Source organism: Bos grunniens, chromosome X (genome assembly GCF_055505025.1).
Source record: "Bos grunniens cultivar Pamir isolate PY7600 chromosome X, Bosgru_T2T1.0, whole genome shotgun sequence".
Lineage (NCBI taxonomy): Eukaryota > Metazoa > Chordata > Mammalia > Artiodactyla > Bovidae > Bos > Bos grunniens.
The window spans coordinates 67,168,450-67,187,009 of record NC_141194.1 but is presented as its reverse complement, the minus strand read 5'-3'; the positions used below and the strand labels follow the sequence as shown (position 1 = coordinate 67,187,009).

Below are 18,560 nucleotides of genomic sequence, written 5' to 3'. Positions count from 1 at the left end.
TTGGATCTCCTTTCAGTCCAAGGGACTCTCAAGAGTCTTCTTCAACACCACAGTTCAAAAGCATCAATTCTTCAGCACTCAGCTTTCTTTATAGTCCAGCTCTCACATGGATACATGACTACTGGAAAAACCATAGCTTTGACTAGACAGACCTTTGTCAGGAAACTAATATGTCTGCTTTTTAATATGCTGTCTAGGTTGGTCATAACTTTCCTTCCAAGGAGTAAGTGTCTTTTAATTTCATGGCTGCAGTCACCATCTGCAGTGATTTTGGAGCCCAAGTAAATAAAGTCTGTCATTGTTTCCATTGTTTCCCCATCGATTTGACATGAAGCGATGGGACTGGATGCCATGATCTTTGTTTTTTCAATGTTGAGTTTTAAGCCAGCTTTTTCACATTCCTCTTTCACTTTCATCAAGAGGCTGTTTAGTTCTTCTTCATTTTCTGCCATAAGGGTGGTGTCATCTGCATATCTGAAGTTATTGATATCTCTCCCAGCAATCTTGATTCCAGCTTGTGCTTCATCCAGCCCAGCGTTTCTCATGATGTACTCTGCAGAGAAGTTAAATAAGCAGGGTGACAATATACAGCCTTGATGTACTCCTTTCACAATTTGGCCCCAATCTGTAGTTCAATGCCCAGTTATAACTGTTGCATCTTGACCTGCATAAAGATTTCTCAGGAGGCAGGTAAGATGGTCTGGTATGTCTATTTCTCTAAGAATTTTCCACAGTTTGTTGTGATTCACACAAAGGCTTTGGCATAGTCAATAAAGTAAAAGTAGATGTTTTTCTGGAATTCTCTTGCTTTTCCCATGATCTAGAGTAAACCCACTAGATCCAATGACAATGTTGATATTGTTAGTACTGATAATGTCAGAAATGTCCGTCTCCATTCCACCACTTACTAGCTGTATGGATTTGAGCATGGTAGTCTTTCAGAGCCTCAGTATCTAGTTTGTATAATGGGAATAGTAATAATAGTCGATACCCTGTAGGATTATCAGTTCAGTTCAGTTAAGTTGCTCAGTCGTGTCTGACTCTGCGACCGCATGAATTGCAGCACGCCAGGCCTCCCTGTCCCTCAACAACTCCCGGAGTTCACCCAAACTCTTGTCCATCGAGTTGGTGATGCCATCTAGCCATCTCATCCTCTGTCATCCCCTTCTCCTCCTGCCGCCAATCTCTCCCAGCATCAGAGTCTTTTCCAATGAGTCAACGCTTCGCATGAGGTGGCCAAAGTATTGGAGTTTCAGCTTCAGCATCAGTCCCTCCAATGAACACCCAAGACTGATCTCCTTTAGAATGGACTGGTTGGATGTCCTTGAAGTCCAAGGGACTCTCAAGAGTCTTCCCCAGCACCACAGTTCAAAAGCATCAATTCTTCAGCGCTCAGCCTTCTTCACAGTCCAACTCTCACATCCATACATGATCACAGGAAAAACCATAGCCTTGACTAGACGGACCTTTGTTGGCAAAGTAATGTCTCTGCTTTTTAATATGCTGTCTAGGTTGGTCATAACTTTCCTTCCAAGGAGTAAGCGTCTTTTAGTTTCATGGCTGCAATCACCATCTGCAGTGATTTTGCAGCCCAAAAAAATAAAGTCTAACACTCTTTCCGCTGTTTCCCCATCTATTTGCCATGAAGTGATGGGACCGGATCCCATGATCTTCGTTTTCTGAATGTTGAGCTTTAAGCCAACGTTTTTACTCTCCTCTTTCACTTTCATCAAGAGGCTTTTGAGTTCCTCTTCACTTTCTGCCATAAAGGTGGTGTCATCTGCATATCTGAGGTTATTGATATTTCTCCCGGCAATCTTGATTCCAGCTTGTGTTTCTTCCAGTCCAGCGTTTCTCATGATGTACTCTGCATAGAAGTTAAATAAGCAGGGTGACAATATACAGCCTTGACGTACTCCTTTTCCTATTTGGAACCAGTTTGTTGTTCCATGTCTAGTTTTAACTGTTGCTTCCTGACCTGCATACAGATTTCTCAAGAGGCAGGTCAGGTGGTCTGATATTCCCATCTCTTTCAGACTTTTCCAGTTTCTTGTGATCCACACAGTCAAAGGCTTTGGCATAGTCAATAAAGCAGAAATAGATGTTTTTCTGGAACTCTCTTGCTTTTTCGCAGATGTTGGCAATTTGATCTCTGGTTCCTCTGCCTTTTCTAAAACCAGCTTGAACATCTACAAGTTCACAGTTCACGTATTGCTGAAGCCGGGCTTGAGCATTACTTTATTAGCGTGTGAGATGAGTGCAATTGTGTGGTAGTTTGAGCATTCTTTGGCATTGCCTTTCTTTGGGATTGGAATGAAAATTGACCTTTTCCAGTCCTGTGGTCACTGCTGAGTTTCCCAAATTTGCTGGCATAATTGAGTGCAGCACTTTCACAGCATCATCTTCCAGGATTTGAAATAGCTCAACTGGAATTCCATCACCTCCACTAGCTTTGTTTTTAGTGATGCTTCCTAAGGCCCACTTGACTTCACATTCCAGGATGTGTGGCTCTAGGTGAGTGATCACACCATCGTGATTATCTGGGTCGTGAAGATCTTTTTTGTAGAGTTCTTCTGTGTATTCTTGCCACTTCTTAATATCTTCTGCTTCTGTTAGGTCCATACCATTTCTGTCCTTTATCGAGCCCATCTTTGCATGACATGTTCCCTTGGTATCTCTAATTTTCTTGAAGACATCTCTAGTCTTTCCCATTCTGTTGTTTTCCTCTATTTCTTTGCATTGATTGCTGAGGAAGGCTTTCTTATGTCTCCTTGCTATTCTTTTGAACTCTGCATTCAGATGGTTATATCTTTCCTTTTCTCCTTTGCTTTTCATGTCCCTTCTTTTCACAGCTGTTTGTAAGGCCGCCCCAGACAGCCTTTTTTTTTTTTTTTTTGCATTTCTTTTCCATGGGTAGGTCTTGATCCCTGTCTCCTGTACAATGTCTTGAACCTCTGTCCATAGTTCATCAGGCACTCTTATCTATCAGATCTAGTCCCTTAAATCTATTTCTCAATTCCACTGTTTAATCATAAGGAGTTTGATTTAGGTCATAACTGAATGGTCTAGTGGCTTTCCCTACTTTTTTCAATTTAACTCTGAATTTGGCAATAAGGAGTTCATGATCTGAGCCAGTCAGCTCCTAGTCTTATTTTTGCTGACTGTATAGAGCTTCTCCATCTTTGGCTGCAAAGAATATAATCAGTCTGATTTCATTGTTGACCATCTGGTGATGTCCATGTAGTGAGAATTAAATGAGATAATGTAGTATTAGGCAAAAGGCCAGCCAAATAATGATTGTTTAGTGAATGGTAGCTGTTGTGCTTCTTATTATGGTTATAGTTAAGATTATACTATAATGGTTATAGTAAAGCTGCTTCTCCCATCCAAGTACTATCCAGGCAGACCCTGCTTAGCTTCCAGTATCTGACAAGATCAGGTGAAGTCAGGGTGGTATGGCTGTAGACAGCATAGCTGCTTATAATCCATGTTGCTTCATAATGCAAAAGTATCTCAGCAAACAAATCCAAATTAAAATATAAAAAGGGGTAAAATGCTAAGTACTCTGGCCCTCAGCTAATCTGCTGTTCTATTCTGGGCTACGCATCTCAAGGAATGAACTAAAATTTAAGGGTGTTTTTGGGTGAATGATGGTGGAAAGGTGATCAAGCTATATCCTACCTTTGCATTGGTCTTTCTGTGATATTTTTGCCCACATCTGTTAGCTTTAGCTTATAAACTTCGAAAACGTAATGAACACTTATTTAAATTTGTTGTGTACGGTGTGTAAGATAAAAACCTTTTTGTATTGCAACTGTGTATCCAACTTAAGAATGTTAATATGGCAATTTAGAGCAAGATTTGTTTACTCTTGAAATAGTTTTAAAGTGACTTTAAGGCTCTAGGTTGCTTCTCTTGAAGACATTTGGAAAAATAAAGCCCGTAAAATATTTGTAAGAGAGCTGTTAGTTTCTTCCTGACATTATATGAGAATAAATGTTCTAGCCATTGTATGAATTATGGTCACCTTATGAATTTTCAAAGTGCAAGTGAGAAGAAGAGTGGATAGTTTTAGAAAAAAACTCTTTAACAGTTTTCAGGGCTCAAAGAGAGAAATGAAAGACAGCAAAATTAAGAAATTTTTGTGTATGTATATTTGAAGGGGTGAAGTATCTTTTGAAAAGGTTCATTTTTTTTCTTCTGTAAAACTAAGTTTTCTTGTACAATAATTTTGTTATCAGAAATATTACAGTTATGTTCTCCATCTTGTCTCTGTTCGATAAGACCATGAGGAGATAATGGAGTAGAGGCTAGCAACCTTCTCAGGTTTGAGTGCCACGAGAAGAACTAAACTAATGGTTAACAAAATAGGCAGATAGAAGAGAAAGAAAAATCTACTAGCACATTATAAGAGAGAAAAAAAGAGGTAGCAAAACGATAAAGAGGAGACACCTATGTTGAAGGGAATGGCAGATTGCTATCAGCCCCAACTGTGTGTGTTTACCAACCTCTATAGTAGAACTTAACTTTTAGCATGCAAGAAAGAAACTAAATATGAATAAATCTGAAGGGATTTAAAATACACAAAACCAAATACCTTCCTTAAAATACCTTTTTCATCTAGTGGTCATCTGAAGCTTTTTAGGTATCATTTATATGTCTGGGAATTGGTTTTATGTTTATATCAATATTTTAAATCTTTACCTATGTTATAAGCAAAGATTATGTCTTTTCTACCAAAGGACTGCCTGTTATTAGATTTTTTTGGAATGCACATAAAGAAAACTATTTTGTATACGACCTGCATAAGTGAGCCTTGCAGAATGATGCAAGTAAATGAAAACTCTATCCTGTATGAGTTTTGTGTAATTTCCCCAGGTAATTTGCTCACCAGTGGCAATCTGATATATCCGTGAAAAGCAGCAAACATAATGAGAGCATTTATACAAAAATATTACTAAACAAAAGTGTCAGATTTGCTAGTGATTCACATTGTCCACAATGAAACTTAGAGTTAAGAAATGTACTTCAGAATTTTCTCCAAAGTCCATATTAATAAATATAAAAACATGGAAGTTGAAACTGTAAAGTAGCAAAAAATAGGTCCAATTCTACTTTCTCAACTTCTTTCATATTATCTCAGCATTGCAGCTGCACTGTGTGTAGTAATGTCTCCATTCTGTGCACAAACACAATAGGGCTAGGAATCTTAGAAGCACAGAGATTTATACCAGTTTCCTAAAGTTCTTGGAAGTCAGCCCAGTGAAATAATCCACTAATTAAATGTCTCTAAAATATGCCCTTGGTGAATTACTTTTAATATGATAAGGTTCTCTTTGTGTATTTTCTCCCTAATTTCATGATTTAAAAATGAACTGGTTCTGAAGTTTTGTGTGTTTTTTTGTTTTTTTTTTTGTTTGTTTGTTTTTTTTACCTGTTAACATTGAGTCATTAGGTTTTATTGCCCTGAATTTGGCAAATGCCTTGTAATTCTTTATTACTTTATTAGTAAACAGCATGAAATTTCCCATCACTTAGATGAAACATATGAAAAAGTTAACAGGTTTTGTAATGACAAAGAGTTTCTTATATGAATGGGGAATGAAGTCTAAACTTTCTTCACAGAAGTTGCCTAAACAAATATATGAAGAATTTTGTGCAAACTACTAAATAGGCCTGCTGCTGATGTTATGCCCTCAGAGATGTAAAAATTGGTAGACAAAAAGGAAAATTGATTAAAAAAAAAGGGGGAATTCTGTGGATAATTTTTGTTCGTGAGATTATTTTTTATGATAGTGATTTTTTTCTGAAAGTGTTTTGTTTTGCTGTGTCATTGTGAGAATCCTTAGAAGCTGCAGGGATTTTAGAAATCATCAAGAGCAGGTTATCAGCAGTTAATGGCCATTGGGCCAAGTCCAGTATGCCATCTATGTTTACAAGGCCTCTGTGCTAAGAATTTTTTTTAACATTTGTTAATGGTTGGGAATACCAGACCACCTGACCTGCCTCTTGAGATACCTATATGCAAGTCAGGAAGCAACAGTTAGAACTGGACATGGAACAACAGACTGGTTCCAAATAGGAAAAGGAGTATATCAAGGCTGTATACTGTCACCCTGCTTATTAGTACATCATGAGAAGCTCTGGGCTGGATGAAGCACAAGCTGGAATCAAGATTGCTGGGAGAAATATCAATAACCTTAGATATGCAGATGATACCACCCTTATGGCAGAAAGTGAAGAGGAACTAAAAAGCCTCTTGATGAAAGTGAAAGAGGAGAGTGAAAACGTTGGCTTAAAGCTCAACATTCAGAAAACTAAGATCATGGCATCTGGTCCCATCACTTCATGGCAAATAGATGGGGAAACAGTGGAAACAGTGTTAGACTTTATTTTGGGGGGCTCCAAAATCACTGCAGATGGTGACTGCAGCCATGAAATTAAAAGACGCTTACTCCTTGGAAGGAAAGTTATGACCAACCTAGATAGCATATTCAAAAGCAGAGACATTACTTTGCCAACAAAGGTTCGTCTAGTCAAGGATATGGTTTTTCCTGTGGTCATGTATGGATGTGAAAGTTGGACTGTGAAGAAGGCTGAGCGCTGAAGAATTGACGCTTTTGAACTGTGGTGTTGGAGAAGGCTCTTGAGAGTCCCTTGGACTGCAAGGAGATCCAGCCAGTCCATTCTGAAGGAGATCAGCCCTGGGATTTCTTTGGAAGGAATGATGCTAAAGCTGAAACTCCAGTACTTTGGCCACCTCATGGGAAGATTTGACTCATTGGAAAAGACTCTGATGCTGGTAGGGATTGGGGGCAGGAGGAGAAGGGGACGACAGAGAATGAGACGGCTGGATGGCATCACTGACTCGATGGACATGAGTCTGAGTGAACTCCGGGAGTTGGCGATGGACAGGGAGGCCTGGCGTGCTGCGATTCATTGGGGTTGCAAAGAGTCGGACACGACTTAGCGGCTGAACTGAACTGAAAGTGCCATAAACACTGAACATAACTTGTATTATGAAAAATAACTATTCTAAAAAGGATACATTTGGGCTTTCCTGGGGACTCAATGGTAAAGAATGATCATACCCACGTCTCCTGTCAATGTGATCCCTGATCGGGATAGATATCGCATGCTGTGGAGCAGTTTAACCTGTGCACCACAACTATTGAACCTGTTCTCTAGAACTCAGGAGCCACAACTGCTGAGCCCATGTGCTGCAACTACTGAAGCCTGAGAACTCTAGAGCCCATGCTCTGCAACAAAAAAAGCCACTGCAATGAGAAGTATGCATACCACAACTAGAGAGTAACCCCCACTCACTGCAACTAAAGACTGTGCAGCAAATAAATAAAAAGGATACAATCATATTTAATAGTCACTAAAAACATTATATAATAGGATTATTTTTTGGTTTAATTAATTAATTTATTTTTTCACCGTGGTGGGTCTCCATTGCTGCATTGGCTTTTCTCTAGTTGCAGTGAGCAGGGGATACTCTCTAGTTGTGGAGCACAAGCTTCTCATTGAAGTGGCTTTTCTCTTGCAGAGCTTGTTCTCTAGGGCGAGTGGGTTTCAGTAGTTGTGGCATGGTGACCTCTAGAGCAGGGGCTCAGTAGTTGTGGCTCTCAGGCTCTAGAGCACAGGCTCAGTAGTTGTGGTGCCCGGGCTTAAATGCTTCCGGCTGTGGTATCTTTCCAGATCAGGGATTGAACCTGTGTCTCCTGCATTGGCAGGGGGATTCTTTACCACTGAGCCACCAGGGAAGCCCAATAGGATTATTTTTTAGTAAAATGTAATTTTTATCTTAAAGGAAAAATGTAATTGAAATAGGTTTGCTTGCTTGAGTCTTAGTCTCATTACATGGAGGTAGTTCTGTCTACTAGGTTGATGGTTTTAGTGTTGATAATATTTTTGTAAGTAATAATTGAACGTCTACACATAGTAAAATATTGTGCCTATGCAACTGTCAAAGATTAATATTTATATTAATTAGTGGACAAATAGTGCTGATCAAAATGAGAGCATACATTATTATGCTTGGATGCCACAGAATCTTTGACTTTTAGGCTCTGCCAAAATTTCTTCTTTTTTAGGTAAAATAAACATGACTCTCCAGTGTTTTAACCTGTCTGCCTCTTCAATCAGACTGGCAGATTGTTATTTCCAGTATACTGCATTTGTATAGTATCTGTGTACATTGGTCATGTCTATTATTTTCAGTAATATATGGTTTATTTTTGTGTGTATCTTTTGAGGGGTGGGGTTATAAATAAAATCAGATGCTAGATTTGTTGAAGAAATAAGTATAATCCTAGTTAAGCTTTTTAAAATTCAGTTAATAACTGCAGCATTATCATTTTATTCCATAAAAATCACAGAATTTTAGAGTTAAAAGGGACCTTAGAGCATCTAGTTCAACCCTCTAATTTTCTAATCAAGTTTTAAAGAATTAATCATCTTATTTTCTCTTGTTGCCCTTCTTCATTTTTTGACTTTTTAAAAGATTTATTTAATTTGTAATTGAAGGATAATTGCTTTACAGAATTGTGTTGGTTTCTGCCAAACATCAACCTGAATCAGACATAGGTATACATATGTCCCTTCTCTCGCCTTCTCCATTTTTAAGTAGTTTTTTTTGCTATAAACTCTTTTCTCCAGCATTTTAATAGTAGAAAGTGAAAGTGAAGTTACTCAGTTGTGTCTGACTCATTGCGACCCCATGGACTGTAGCCTACCAGGCTCCTCTGTCCATGGGATTTTCCAGACAATAGAACTGGAGTGGATTGCCATTTCCTTCTCCAGGGGATCGTCCCAACCCAGGGATCGAACCCGGGTCTCCCACATTGTAGACAGATGCTTAACCATCTGAGCCACCAGGGAAGTCCTTTTAATAGTAGAGGTAATCCCTAACTTACAAATACATTGTTTCAGAAGTGTTTGTAAGTCTGTTTGGAAATCAGAGCATTTTTTTTGTAGAGATTATATTTTAAATAGTGATGGGACTAGCCCTCAAAAGGAGTTAACACATTATGTGACTGTTGTTTTTGCTTTTGCAATGAAAGATGTTTTAAATGATTTTCTCTGGGGATCAGGAAAGAGATGACATTGTAGAGGAGCATGTCAAGGTCTTTCTTTTTATCTGTTATTTCTTAGGTGGGGTAGTGAATACATATTGTATTCATTATTTTCCAAGCTTTTTATATGCCTGAAATAGTTCATAATTTTACAATGCTGTCTTAGTATGAAGTTCTTTGTGAATATGGACATTTAGAAAGTATTTACATTGAATCCTGATGCATAAGGGAAATATGGTTTGATTAGAGAAGGATAGATAGCTAGAAAATTTGAAGGGGTTTTATGGGTACTTTCAGGGGCTTACGTAGATTTTATGGTAAATTTTCTTTATTTTGACTAATGTCACTTTAGAAAGTATGTTTTTGTTGTTAATTTGAGTGTATCAGCAACATTTATCTTTTGCTTATTGACAATATAGAGGCAGTGTTTTGAGAGAGAATAAAGAAGATAGTCATCATGAGATAACAGGGCAAATTTTGAAAGGCAAAGAAGATTAAATTGTATATGCATGTGTAAACATGTGCAATATCTTACTTGATTTATAGTTACTTGAACTGGGGGGTTATGAAAAATAGGACAGTGAGGGAGTAAAGCTTGTTTGAGGTCTTAGCATGGTAAAAAGCTGTAAGGAGAACAATTGACATAAGCACTAGAAAGGCATCATTCACAATAGAAGTCTTGTACAGATTTGAGGGTGCATTGCATGTTGTAGGAGCTTGGGCTTGGCAAGACAGTGCAAATAGCTATTAGTATTTTTGAAATTTTTATAATTTAGGGAATGCCTATATATTTACAAGTATGTGCTCAGTTGTGTCCGACTCTTTGCGACCCCCCAGACTGTAGCCTGCCAGGCTGCTCTGTCTGTGGATTTTCCAGGCAAGAATATTGGAGTGGGTAGCCATGCCCTCCAGCGGATCTTCCTGACCCAGGGGTTGAACCTTTTCTTTTGCATCTCCTGCATTGGCAGGCAGATTCTTTACCACTGCACCACCTGGGAAGTCCCTATTTACAAGTAGACACAAACAGAAACTGCTCCTACTGGTTACATTCTAGAAAGCAACTAATTTTCTCAATAATTTGATTAGCTTTTTTGTGTGTGTATGGAGGTTGTTTTTTTGGTTGATTTAATTTTTGCTCTTTTGCAGTGTACAGCATTGACTTTTATATGAAAACATTAATCATTTCTACAACTCATTTGTAGCTTAGGGAAAGCCCACGTATTACCTGCTTTTTGGGAGATTCTTAACCTAAGATGCAAATTTTTCTTCACTAAATTGATGGTGCATTTTAGAAGGATGTATGTCCATTTGGGGCTTCCCTGGTGGCTCAGACAGTAAAGCATCTGCCTGCAATGCGGGGGACCCGGGTTCAATTTCTGGGTCGGGAAGATCCCCCGGAGAAGGAAATAGCAATCCACTCCAGCACTTTTGCCTGGAAAATCCCATGGACAGAGGAGCCTGGTAGGCTACAGTCCATGGGGTCGCAATGAGTCGGACATAACTGAGCGACTTCACTTTCTTTTCACTTTCACTTTCATGTCCGTTTTAGAGATGTCTATTTTTTTCTGCTTTCTTTCAACTCCACTTTTGGAGTATTATCAACACAACAGATTGGCCCAAGAGTCTATCACCTGGTTATAAACCTTAACAAAACTGATCATATGACCATTATGTAAATTTAGCATTCAGAATTAAGACTAAAGAAGGAGCACATAATAAAGTTCAGTAAGGGAGGAGTGTTTGATAAGGGCAGAGAAACCATTTAAGAAATGGGGTTGAAGACTTCAGAGGCTTTCAGAAACAAAGAGAAACCTAGGGAGAAAGAGGGCAAATGGAAAGTACAGTTTGATACTTTTAATGGGTAATATAATTTACTTTATATCTGGACCACATATTTTTTGCCATTTTAGATATGTGTTAGAAGCATCTTTCTCATATTGGCTATGGTTTTAGTTTATGCATGTTTATGAACAGTAATCCTCATGGACAGAGGAGCCTGGTAGGCTACAGTCCTTGGGGTCATAAAGAGTTGGACATGACTAAGTGACTAAGCACAGCACAGCACCTGGGCTATAAAAGAAATATTTGAATATTAACTGTCCACTCTGAAATTTCTGACCTCTTTTTTTATTCTCTTCTGCAGATCTCAGAGTTATTAAGACATACTACATGGCGGAGACTAGGAAAAGACAATTCAAGAGAGTTATTAGATGCTACAAGGGTAAGATGAAGCAGACATTTCTTCTACATATAGCTAGGAAAAATGTGTAAGCCCTTTGAGCATTTTCTAATTTATATTACATATTTTTCAAATAATTTTCCTTTTCATTTTTTTTCTAAATACTGGCAAGATGAATAACAAGATATATTTCTGCTACTGGAAATGGAGAAAGAAATCCTGATATTTTTCTACCCCTGGAGAGATATATTTGAATCTTTCGAGATCAATGCCAACAAGAGTAACACTTTTAGAAAACTTTTATAAATGTAATGGCAGCTTGTTGATGCTTAAATTTATCCTGGTAATTTGTATGTGATGTATGGAATGCTGTACATTTTTTAAGTGAGTAAAGTTTCTTTTTACCTTAGAAGATGTTCACATAGCAGAATATCAAGGGACTCTAAGCTTATTAGAGTCCGTGGGATAGGTAATGCTGAGTTTACATGTTAATGAGGGTTGATTTTCATTGCTAATGTAAGTGAAAGACACCTTTAAAAATTCTCAGTGCTTTAAAATGAGACAAATAAATCTCTTAAGATAGAAAGACAAGAAAATTAGAAGACAGTCTAGCTCCTGAGTAGTACTTCCTTTATTTTTTCTTTCTGTTTAACAGTTATTTCCCATTAAGGTACAAGGCATTGTTCTGATTTATGCAGAAGCTGTAGATATGAATTAGGTTTTCCATTATTAAAGTTTTAAGTTAAGAGAGAATGTGCTTGATCTTCTCATTGTTTAGACACTACTATTTATTTTTATTTTATAAATATATAAAATATTTTGCTTTGTTGATGACCTCATTATCTTGTGAGTTATTTACCAGACCCCTTGATATAGCTTATTAGCCTTTTAAAGGGAAAAAAAAGTCACAAAATGACATTGTCACAGTAAATATTACTTTTTGATGTTTTTCCTTTAAAAATGCTTTACGATTGTTGATCCAAAAATCAGTGACCCATTTATGGCAATTATTTTTTGGGTCTCAACTGATGAGCACAAGAAGGTACTTTTGATTTCTGTAATTCCACTTTCATAGCTTGGCCCTGAGCTGATACTCTTAGGATTCAGTATTGATACACAGTTGTGATTGTAAAGAACTATGCCTTTGTTCACTAATTATTATTATGGCTACTGAAGAAGCATTATTATATCTGTGTACTTCATTAAGTATTTTTTGAGGAAACACTTTCAAATTAGCAAGCCTAAAATTTTAAAAAGCTTAATCTTTACTATCTTTTCAACTATTGTATATTTTCCAAATGATTAAAAATTTTTTTAGACTGATAAGTAATCTAGGGCTTTTTAAAAAATTATAAAAGGTAAGATGTTTGGATATTTTCAAGACTAGTTGAGAAATTTGTAGATAGGTTTGTTTTATAAACTAATTCAACAAGCACATCTGCAAGACACAGATGCGTGGTATGGTGGTATGGGCCATAGGAGATACAAGGATATGAGAGAATGTCCATAGTCTTAAGAAATTTACCATGTAGGAGTAAAAACAAAAGATTTATACAAATTACTGTAACATAAGATAGACTGTGATGTGGTTAAAGATACTTTGTTTCTATATATATATATATATGCAAGTCAGAATAATAAAAATGAGTTATAAAGAATCAACTATATTGAATTATAAAGCAAAAATGTTATACACATGGAAAGCACGTGGGATACAGTTAATTAACTTTATTATATACTTGCCAGTGATAAGAATTAAGGATTACACAGTACTTAGTAGCAAATGATAATAAGAAAGCTGGTATAAATCAAATAGAAGTACATTACAAGTTAAATCTTTTAAATATTAATTTCAAAAACTAGAGAAAGTAACTTCTGTATGAGTAATTTGTTATATCTCAATATTCTTTGTGTAAGTGTATCTGTAAGCTTATTATGAAGGTATTTTACTTAGGTATGCTAGGCTCAAAGCTACGCCTCTGAATTTTTTGGGGGGACATTCATCAGATTAGACTGCCTAAGTCAAATTTTTAAAGATCTGAGATTCTTTAATAGCTAATGGATGGCTTGGTATTATCTTCAACTAGGCTCTCCAGGCATGGCCACTGATAGAAAAGAGGACATGTTGGCATGGTCATGCAGGAGGAGGACTCCACACAGACCCAAAAGAAGGGGTAAGAGACAATAACAAGTACCTTAAAATTCTTATAGCTGATTGGAAGATAGCTATAATCATATACATATACATATATATATATATATATAATTATTATGTTCCAGAATATTTTGATTGACTCATGTAACTGCAGATTTTCTAATATAAAACCATATGGTTATGTAGATGAATTTTTCTCAGGCTTAAGACAAAAAATGTCATGATTGACTAAAAAATAAAAAAGTTAGTTACCAAACTAAACATTTTAGTCTTTATTTTAAGTAGTATTTGTTGAGGTTATATGTTATTATCATCTATCCTTATGAGATAAATTATGTTTAGCTCTTACAAGTTGTGTGTGTGTGTGTTAATGATAACATTTTCCCTTCTATATTCTTGGTTTAGAAAGATTCTAGAATTTCCCCTAGCTTCATGGAAAATACTCCATTTACACCATCCATTTATTTAATTATCCATGTTCTTTATCATTATCATTATACAGACAAGATTAAACAGTAAGTTCACTGAAATCAAAAGATTGAAAGTGCACTACACTTTTTCTAAGTGAGTGGAACTGTCATTGGAATACTGTTATACAATTCTCCATCTGACCTTCTTTCTCTAAGTTTGCCTTTATTTTCTTCTCTAACTTGACCCAACCAGTATATACATGGTATCTCTTAAGCAGAAATGATATTTTCAGGGTTAGTGGCAAGTGAACAAATTTTATGTAAAAACACTCTCTAAATTTCAGAGAAGTAAATAAATTTTAGTATTTTATTGGTGGGAGGTGATTGGTAAGAAAACCTTTCTGGTGCTTTTCTCCCTGTTTCTTTAATCCCCCATGTAGCTTCTCTCACAGAATTTAAAACACATCACATTCATGTTTCTTTCCCATTTTTGCATATTAACATTTGTCCTGATTGTCATTTTTTTTAAATATAAATTTATTTAATTGGAGGCTAATTGTATTGGTTTTGCCATACATCAACATGAATCCACCACGGGTGTACACGTGTTCCCCATCCTGAACCCCCTCCCACCTCCCTCCCCATATTATCCCTCTGGGTCATCCCAGTCATCCCAGTGCACCAGCCCTGAGCATCCTGTATCATGCATTGAACGTGGACTGGCGATTCATTTCACATATGATATTATACATGTTTCAATGCCATTTAGAATTTTAAAAAATAAAATAAATACTGAAATTTGTTTAATATATATTATTGATATATGGATATGGCATGACACCATATTGTTTGCATCAGTCTCTCAGCTTTCAAGATTGTCAGCAAGGCCTCTTAAGGATAGTTTATAAGTAATGCTCTAAACATACCAAAAATATGTTGAATAATGCAGGAAAAGCATTATCTATATATATATATATATATATATAAGCATTATCTATAATAATGCAGGAAAAGTCATGTCTCTTAGACTCAAGCAATGTAGACTTCAAGATAGATTCTTTATTCTCCAAGAAAGTAAAAGCAAAGCAAAACTCATTGTAAATCTTTATATTTGGTCTCTTTTTCCTTTGTTCCCTGCCCTCTTTGTGTTACTTCAGCCTCATTAGCTAAAAGTAATCAGAGAACAATAAAGCATGAAGTCACACCAGAAAAGAGGCAGTGTTATTATTGTTGATCAGTCACTAGGTTGTGTCTGACTCTGCAACCCCATAGACTGCAGCTTGCCAGGCTCCGCTGTCCTTCACTATCTCCCAGAGCGTGTTCAAACTCATGTCAGAAGAGGTAGTATGGAGTTCTACTTAACAGCCTGAGCTGGAGAGACTGACTGCCTAGATTTGAATCTTGGCTCCATCACTTCCTACTGGAAAGACTTTGAGCAAGTTACTTAATCTCTGTATGTATCAGTTTCTTCATCTTTAAAATGGGGATGATAAACACAGCAAAGGGAATTTGGATGATTCACACCATTCAAAGCTCTTGAATAGTGCCTGTCACAGGAAATGTTCAGTAAATATTACCTGCTGTTACTACAATGTGAGATTATTATAAGTCCTATACTCTACTATTATTCATTCATTTTAGATGTATGTATTATTGAATACCTGCCTTGTGCATAACTATGTTAAGTAACTGGAGATACAATAATGAAAAAGACATAGTCCCTGCTATTGAGAAACTCAACAGTTTATTTTTTAATTTATTATGTATTTATTTTTGTCTGTGCTGAGTCTTCGTTGTGGTGCATGGGCCCTTTGTTGCTGCTTGCTGGCTTTCTCTGGTTCCAGCAAGTGGTGGCTACTCTCTAGTTGTGGTGCCATAGGCTTCTCATTGCAATGGCTTCTCTTGTTGCGGAGCATGGGCTGTAGGGTGTGAGGGCTTCAGTAGTTGTTGCACACGGGCTCAGTTACGCCATAGCATGTGGAACCAGGGATTGAACCTGTATCCCCTGCATTGGCAGATGGATTCTTAACCACTGAACCACCAGGGAAGTCCCCAGAAACTTAAGAGTTTAGATGGCAGAATATCTAAAGTACCATATAGAAATTTTATCACTCTACAAATTATAGATTTTACCTTATAACCAACTGAAATTTTTATCACTTTACTTTCTGTGCATTTGTACTTGTATGTTCCAAACTTTTAATAAGCATTAATAATTCTGCTCAGAAGGCATTTAAATCATTTGTTTACCCATTGTGGCTATAGTAAAGGGGTTGTGAAAAAAGAGTGGCAGTTTCACTATTTGGAAGCTCCTCTTTTTTAAATAGATGAATTAAAGAATTGCTTGTTTTATAATAGAATCTTCAAATTTTTAAAGGATTTTTGGGACTTTACCTCTGCATTTAAACTTTTTTATGCCCCTCTTTTAAAGAGGCATCTATTAGTATATTTAGATAATCTTATTAGTATATTTAGATAATTAGTATATTTAGATAGTATTTAGATTATTAGTATATTTAGATAATCCTATACTAATTTAGGGGCTTCCCTCATAGCTTAGTCAATAAAGAATCTGCCTGCAATGCAGGAGACCTGGGTTCAGTTCCTGAGTCAGGAAGATCCCCTGGAGAAGGAAATGGCAATCCACTCCAGTATTCTTGCCTGGAAAATCCCATGGACAGAGGAGCCTGGCGAGCTACAGTCCATGGGGTCACAAGAGTTGGACATGACTTAGCAACTAAACCACCATACTAATTTAGGTATCTAAATTAGTATATTTAGATATATACTAGATACTAGTATATTTAGATAAAGAAGCATCTATTAGTACATTTATTTTTATAATCCTGTGCATTCATGCTCAGTCATGTACGACTCTTTGCGACCCTGTGGACTATAGCCTGCCAGGCTCTTCTGTCCATGGGATTCTCCAGGCAAGAATACTGGAGTGGGTTGCCATTTCTACTCCAGAAAGATAATCCTGTACTAATAAATACATCCTCAAGAAAAAGAAATGCAGAAAAGCAAAATGGCTGTCTGAGGAGGCCTTAAAAAAGAAGAGAAGCAAAAAGCAAAGGAGAAAAGGAAAGATATACCCATGTGAATGCAGAGTTCCAAAGAATAGCAAGGAGAGATAAGAAAGCCTTTCTTAGCGATCAATGCAAAGAAATAGAGGCAAACAACAGAATGGGAAAGACTAGAGATCTCTTCAAGAAAATTAGAGATACCAAGGGAACATTTCATGCAAAGTTGGGCTCAATAAAGGACAGAAATGGTATGAGAAGAGGTGTCAAGAATACACAGAAGAACTGTACAAAAAAGATCTTCACAACCCAGATTGCCAGAGTCCAGCTCCAGCAGCCAGGGATTCAACCTGAAGGGAGGGACGGTGTCAGCAAGTAACAACGCAGCCTCTCAATTTTCTTGGACTGCACATTTATTTCAAGTTTAAGATTTTCTTTTATACTTTTACAAAAGCATTAGGTCAGATGTTTGACATTTTCAGTTCCCCCTCACCCAGATTTATTATCTCCATAAATCATTGTTGCCCTTCAAACAGAGTTCCTGCTTCAGTGATTCTCTCGGAATCAGCTTTACCATCTATTATCTACTTCTTATGTGTCCTATAGTTAACTTGTGATTACATTGTAACTCATGCTACATTCCTCACTTTATTTCTTATCTTTCTAAATCCTGTTTGCCCCTAACATCCTGAGCTCACTATATCTTAAAAAGGCTTCTAGCTATTAGTATCTCTAAAATTCCTAACCTCTATACACTATAGTAAAATATGCTAACATTACAACATTCCTTAAATCTTTAACTTCTAACTATTTTAATTATTTCTAAGCCCTAAATTCAGTAAACTCCTTTGCCATAAATATTTTCCTCACAAATAGGCTTCAGAACCTTTCCATGGCCTCAAGCTGTGGCTTATGTGCTCCTCTTGGAACACTCTTTTGTAAAAGTCCTTGAACAAATGTCAATGATTAACTTTATGAATTATTCTCTGAGCACAGCTGCAGAAGGCTTTGTGCCTTCTCATGCTCCTCTCAAGAACAATAAGCACCTTAATACTCCTTTTCAGTCAACTCAGCGGAGGAGAGGAAAAAAAAAAGTCAGAATCACAAGGCCTAACTCCTTCATCCCGGGTCTGTGCCTGTGGGACAGAGAGGGGGTTGGGACCATGCCTCCATTTTGTCAGTAATGCCTAACACGGCACCTGACACCAGATAATCATGATGGTGTGAATACTCACCTAAAGCCAGATATCCTGGAATGTGAAGTCAAGTGGACCTTAGGAAGCATCACTACAAACAAAGCTAGTGGAGGTGATGGAATGCCAGTTGAGCTATTTCAAATCCTAAAAGATAATGCTGTGGAAGTGCTGCACTCAATATGCCAGCAAATTTGGAAAACTCAGCAGTGGCCACAGAACTGGAAAAGGTCAGTTTTCATTCCAATCCCAAACAAAAGCAATGCCAAATAATGCTCAAACTACCATACAGTTGCACTCATCTCACATACTAGTAAAGTAATGCTCAAAATTCTCCAAGTCAGGCTTCAGCAATATGTGAACTGTGAACTTCCAGATGTTCAAGCTGATTTTAGAAAAGGCAGAGGAACCAGAGATCAAATTGCCAACATCTGCTGGATCATTGAAAAAGCAACAGAGTTCCATAAAATCATCTTATTTCTGTTTTGATGACTATCCCAAAGCCTTTGACTGTGCAGAT

At 37.0% G+C, this 18,560-nt stretch overlaps 1 protein-coding gene across 4 annotated transcripts in view; it reads left to right on the top strand.

Annotated features, from left to right (window-relative positions):
• ABCB7 (ATP binding cassette subfamily B member 7) overlaps positions 1-18,560 on the top strand; it is a 162,246-nt gene that overhangs the window by 88,881 nt on the left and 54,805 nt on the right. For 2 of the 4 annotated variants that reach the window (XR_015159544.1, XM_086388993.1), the window contains exons 2-3: positions 11,224-11,301; positions 13,347-13,433. Coding sequence is in view for 2 of the 4 variants with exons in the window: in XM_086388993.1 (XP_086245119.1) it covers positions 11,224-11,301; positions 13,347-13,433 (165 nt within the window). In the remaining 2 variants the exon portion in view is untranslated. The remainder of the gene's footprint in view (positions 1-11,223; positions 11,302-13,346; positions 13,434-18,560) is intronic. The other 2 variants (XR_015159545.1, XM_086388994.1) reach the window with 1 other exon arrangement.